Raw genomic sequence first — 5,126 nt, forward strand, 5'->3', positions numbered from 1 at the left:
CTCAGGTATGGTATGTCCTTTCAGAGATTGCAACTCAGCCTGCAAAGCTCAGTTTAGAGACGCCTTTGCCTTGTGTCAGCAGGATGTCAATGGTTATGTAACAATCTCTTCCCCTTGATTTTTTTTTTAATAACTGTTATTCCTGGTCCATCATATTATTCTGCCAGTGAGGCATTTTTATGTCCGCTTTCTAAAAATCTGATTTAAATGCAGGTACTTTCCTACACATCCCCTGCCAGTTTTAGTAAACTTTTCTGAAGATAAACTTGTACTTGGGCAGGATGCCCCAGGCAACTCCTATAAAGTGTTCAATGTCAACAAAAGTTAGAAATATCTAAGGAACATATGCTGTCTCAAAATGCTATAGTCATGCCAAAACCAAACACATAGTTTATCATAGCAGTCGACTAGATAAAACCAAACAAAGCCAGAACACCCACTGAATAAATAACGAAGTGAAAGCCTCCTGAATGTTGCTTTAGCCGTAGCTGTTGACAGTCGCTGGCTCTGGCAGTCTGTAGTTGAGGGCGCTAAGACCCAGTGGGATCCACAGAGCTCATAAATGCTCACCCAGGTCGCAACCACAACTCCAAGAGCCAAATGTGTGGGTTCTGTGTTGACTGACAATAAAAACACGACATGACACAAAAGCACACATGTGGTGTGGTGAAAAGGCAGGGAAACAAAGGGCCAAGGACTCACAGCCCTGGTAACGCACCCGCGTCCTCACAGAAACATCTGCAGAATTCCTGTTATGTGTCAGGTGCTGGGGACAGAAGCGAGAACAAGGCAAAACGTCTGTCTCCAAGGAGCTTCTCTCTGTTTTCCTAACACAGAGTCAAGTTTCACCATGTAGCCAAGACCTGACTCTGTCTCCTGAGTGCTGGGATTAAAGGTGTCCAACACTTCCACCGGCATGAAGAATAAATCTTGACAAAAATTTAAGCTATCAATGAATTTAGACATGGCTTTGCATAACACAAGACCCTAGTGGAAGGCGTACGTACATGATGGCAGTAGGGGACTGTACACAGGAGGGAGGATCTCTGGTCAGATTTAGGGGCTTCCTGGGGTGTGAAAGTCGCTGGATGAGGTAGGACACATAAGGAAAGAGAAGAAGGTCCTGGAGTTGTTCTGGAGGACCAAGTAGGAAGTGGTATTCTTTTACATGATTCCAAAAGGTTTTTAAATGAAAAAGACTACTACAGAAAGGAGGATAGAGGCCAGGGATGCAACTAAAGATGTACCCATCCCAGTGGCAGCAGGAAGCTGTACCACCTTGTCACAGGAAAAGACACAGTGTTTAAGGACCCCTTCAACCTCAATGTCATAAAGTGTTGGGAGCAGTGAGACCCCAGATCCTGAATTTCTTGTAATCCTCTGATCTGAGTGCCTACAGCTGCTCTGAGCACGAGACCTTCAGGAGTTCCTGATGGCAGGAGAGTGGTTTCTGGTGGGTTTGGCTGGGGCATGGCTATCTCTATATAATCTGCCCCTGAACACAATAAAGGGGGCATTCTTGGGGAATTCAAGGATGATCCGTGTCGCTGTTTCTCTGTCTGTGTGTGTATTTTAACCTCCTGCCCCTTGCCCAAAGCTCACGAATTGGGTAATAGCGCACAGAGCGCAGACACTGGGACGTGGTGCACGGCAATAAAGGACCCCTGGTCAGGAGCCGTGACATGGAAAAGACAGCCACTGTCAGCAAAAGTTCTGTGGAGTAAGGAAGAAAGGAAGAATTACTAGGGATCTTTGTGGGAAATGGGTCAAATGGGTCAGACCCAGCCAGAAGGCACAAGAACCAAAGTTCAGCATTCTACACAAGTCACCTCCCCCAGCCACAAGGTGGGAAAAAGGAAGACAGTGATTTTGGGTTGGAAGCAAATGGAAAATAGCTAGTCTAGGCATGGAGCCTGTTCTCAAGTGTGCTTGATATTCTGAGTGACACTCCCTTTGCAGTGGGAATCAGTAGTTTCTTGGTTAGGAGTAGGACCCCATGTCTATTTCCCCTCTCCGTGCTGGGATCTCCTCTGGCTTGAGCCTTTGTAGGCTTTGTGTATGCTGCCACAGTCTCTGTAAATTCATACGTGGACCAATCCTGTTGTCTGGAAGGTGCTATTTCCTTGGAGTTTGGTTCTTAAACTCTTTCCACCTCCTTCCACAAAGATCCTAGAGCCTTTAATGGAGGGGTTTGATGAAGGCTTCCCAGGTAGGACTGAGTGTTACAAACTCTCCCACTTTCTGCAGTTGTCCAGCTGTGGGTCATTGCATTAATTTCCATCTACTGCAAGAAGAAACTTCTCTGGTAAGGGCTAAATAATACACTGATCTATGGGCATAGCAATATGTCATTAGGAGTAATTGTTGCTGTTTCTTTAACGGAATAATGATAGTAGGTTTTCCCATGGGCCTGTGGCCTGTCTAGTCTCAGGTTCATGGCCCCTTTATCAGTTGAGTGTAGATTACATCTCAATGGACTCAGAGCCTTAAATCCAATCAAAAAGTGGTTGGTCACTACTATGACCTTTATGACACTATGACCGGTGGGATTTGCTTGAAAAGAGACAGAGATCTGTTGAAACTCAAAAGATTGCTTAGATTAGTGATAATTTCTCTTAGCACTTAAAAAAAGAGAGGGGATGTTGTTTCCAAGTGATTGTACATTATTGTTTAATATATGTTCACAGCACCCCCCACCCCAGAAATGTTGTGTTTCTGGGTTTAAAATGTGGTTTACTGGGTAAATAAAGGCTACATTTTGTAGGCAAAAGTGAGCTGGTTATTCTGAATACAGAAGAGCGGGAACAGAGCCCAGGAGGTCTCAGGCTTAAGGAAGGTGATCTGGGGGCACCTTAGGCTGGGAAGACAGCTTTGTGTTGGGTAAGTTTGGTATTTCTTTCTTTCTTTCTTTTTTTTTTCCGGCGGACATCTTTATTAATAGATCATCAACTTCTCCAAATCTACAGCTGGAATTTCATCTTATTTCCATGCTGAGTCATGAACAGTGACAAAGCCAACCAGAGGTACTCAAAGAGGACTAAGCTTTCATAGCTCACTTTCTTCTACAGGCAGAATATAAATAGATGCACTCTAGAATGCACAATGGCTTTAGTCACTATGGAATTAAAATGGGATCTTGAAGAATGTAGACAAATCCCGATGAAGGAAGGACGAGCTGAGATGCTGTGCAACTGTTTAAGGGTTCCTGGTGCTGCATCTCGGTCACTAGCTGAATCTTGCACTAACACCAAATGGAGATGCGGAAAACACACTAAGTTGACTTAGGGGTTGTGCACAGGAACCAAAAGGCAGGAAAATACTAAACATTGCTGAGAGCATCCACCCCAGGAAGGACTTTACCTTCCAGCAGCTCTAGACTGGCACCACCCCCAGTGCTCACATGGCTGACTTTATCCTCTGTGTTCCATTTGGCACAGCAAGTGGCAGTGTCTCCACCGCCTATGATAGTGATGCAACCCCTAGCAGTGGCTTTTACCACCTCATCCATGAGGGACTTGGTTCCCCTGGCAAAAGCTTCCCATTCAAAGACCCCAACAGGTCCATTCCAAACAATCTGCTTGGCTCGAGCCACAGCCTCAGCATATTTCTTGCTGCTCTCAGGACCACAGTCCAGGCCCATCCAGCCAGCAGGTATACCAGAGGCCACAGTAGCTTGGCCAGTCTTGGCATTCTCATCAAATTTGTCAGCAGTGACAAAGTCAACGGGCAAGGTAATCTTCACACCATTTTTCTCAGCTTTAGCCATGAGATCTTTGACAATCTTGGCTCCTTCTTCATCATACAGAGAAGTTCCAATCTCCATGTTGTTGAGCACCTTAAGGAAGGTAAAAGCCATTCCACCACCAATGATCATCTCATTGACTTTGTCCAACATATTATTGATCAGCTGGATCTTGTCTGCAACTTTAGCTCCTCCCAATATTGCCAGGAAGGGTCGTTCAGGACTCTCCAAAGCTTTGGCAAAGTAATTCAGCTCCTTCTTCATCAAAAATCCACCAGCCTTCTGTGGCAGATTCACACCCACCATGGAGCTGTGGGCTCGGTGTGCAGTACCAAAAGCATCATTGACATAGACATCCCCAAGTTTGGACAGTGAGGCTCGGAAAGCATCAATTTTGGCTGGTTCAGCTTTAATCTTGTTCCCAGAAGCATCCTTTCCCTTCCCTTCTTCCTCCACATGAAAGCGGAGGTTCTCCAGCAGGATGACAGTGCCAGCTGCTGGGTTGGCACAGGCATTCTCGACTTCTGGGCCCACACAATCCTTTAAGAAGAGAACATCCTTGCCCAGCAAAGACTTGAGTTCTGCCGCAACTGGCTCTAGGGAGTACTTGTCAGGCATGGGAACACCATCAGGTCGGCCCAAGTGGCTCATAAGGACAACTGACTTGGCTCCATTGTCCAAGCAGAATTTGATGCTTGGGACAGCAGCCTTGATCCTTTGGTTATTTGTTATCTGGTTGTTCTTCATAGGAACATTGAAGTCCACCCTCATCACAACCCGCTTTCCCTTCACGTCCAGTTTGTCCAAAGTCAGCTTGTTAGAAAGCGACATTTTGGCAACGCGGTAGGATCAAGAGGCTCGGTCCTGAGGAAGAGCAAGTTTGGTATTTCTTATGTGGCATTGCTGAGCATGTCACTTCGAATGCTTAACTCCACGATGAAAACCCCACAAGGGAGATGTTGGCATCATACTGTGAATGGTGGGCCTTTTCCAAGTTTAGTGTGATGGAGCCACTAAGTCGGATGCTCTGCTCACCAGAATACGGTGGTCTCTGGGTTGGCTGACTCAGGACTCCCTCATGGCTTCTTCCCAAATTCGGCATAGCACATCTATCTGTATTAGATAAAACCGTGAACAAGGCAGACTTTTAAAAGTTTTGATTCTATTTTTAAAATTTGTACGCGTGGGCTTAAGTGAACGCATGTCACATGTGTGTGGATACCTGTAGAGATTAGAAGGTGGCACTGGATGCCCTGGGGGAGCTGGAGTCACAGGCAGTTGTGAGTTACCCTATGTGAGCTGGGCACCCAGCCTGGGTCTTCTGTAAGAGCAGCAGGTGCTCCTAACCACTGAGATTCTTCTATAGTCCTTTGTTTTTCCTCTC

General features: G+C 45.9%; 1 protein-coding gene across 1 annotated transcript; it reads right to left on the reverse strand.

Annotated features, from left to right (window-relative positions):
* Positions 1-2,924: 2,924 nt before the first annotated feature.
* LOC121439297 (phosphoglycerate kinase 1) lies at positions 2,925-4,595 on the reverse strand. The gene has a single exon (XM_041639774.1). It carries the CDS (start codon positions 4,571-4,573, stop codon positions 3,320-3,322), a length of 1,254 nt encoding a protein of 417 aa, XP_041495708.1. The 5' UTR covers positions 4,574-4,595; the 3' UTR covers positions 2,925-3,319.
* Between the last annotated feature and the right edge of the window lie 531 nt (positions 4,596-5,126).

This window comes from Microtus oregoni, unplaced genomic scaffold (genome assembly GCF_018167655.1).
Source record: "Microtus oregoni isolate MIOR12 unplaced genomic scaffold, Mior012 000060F_ref0000265, whole genome shotgun sequence".
Lineage (NCBI taxonomy): Eukaryota > Metazoa > Chordata > Mammalia > Rodentia > Cricetidae > Microtus > Microtus oregoni.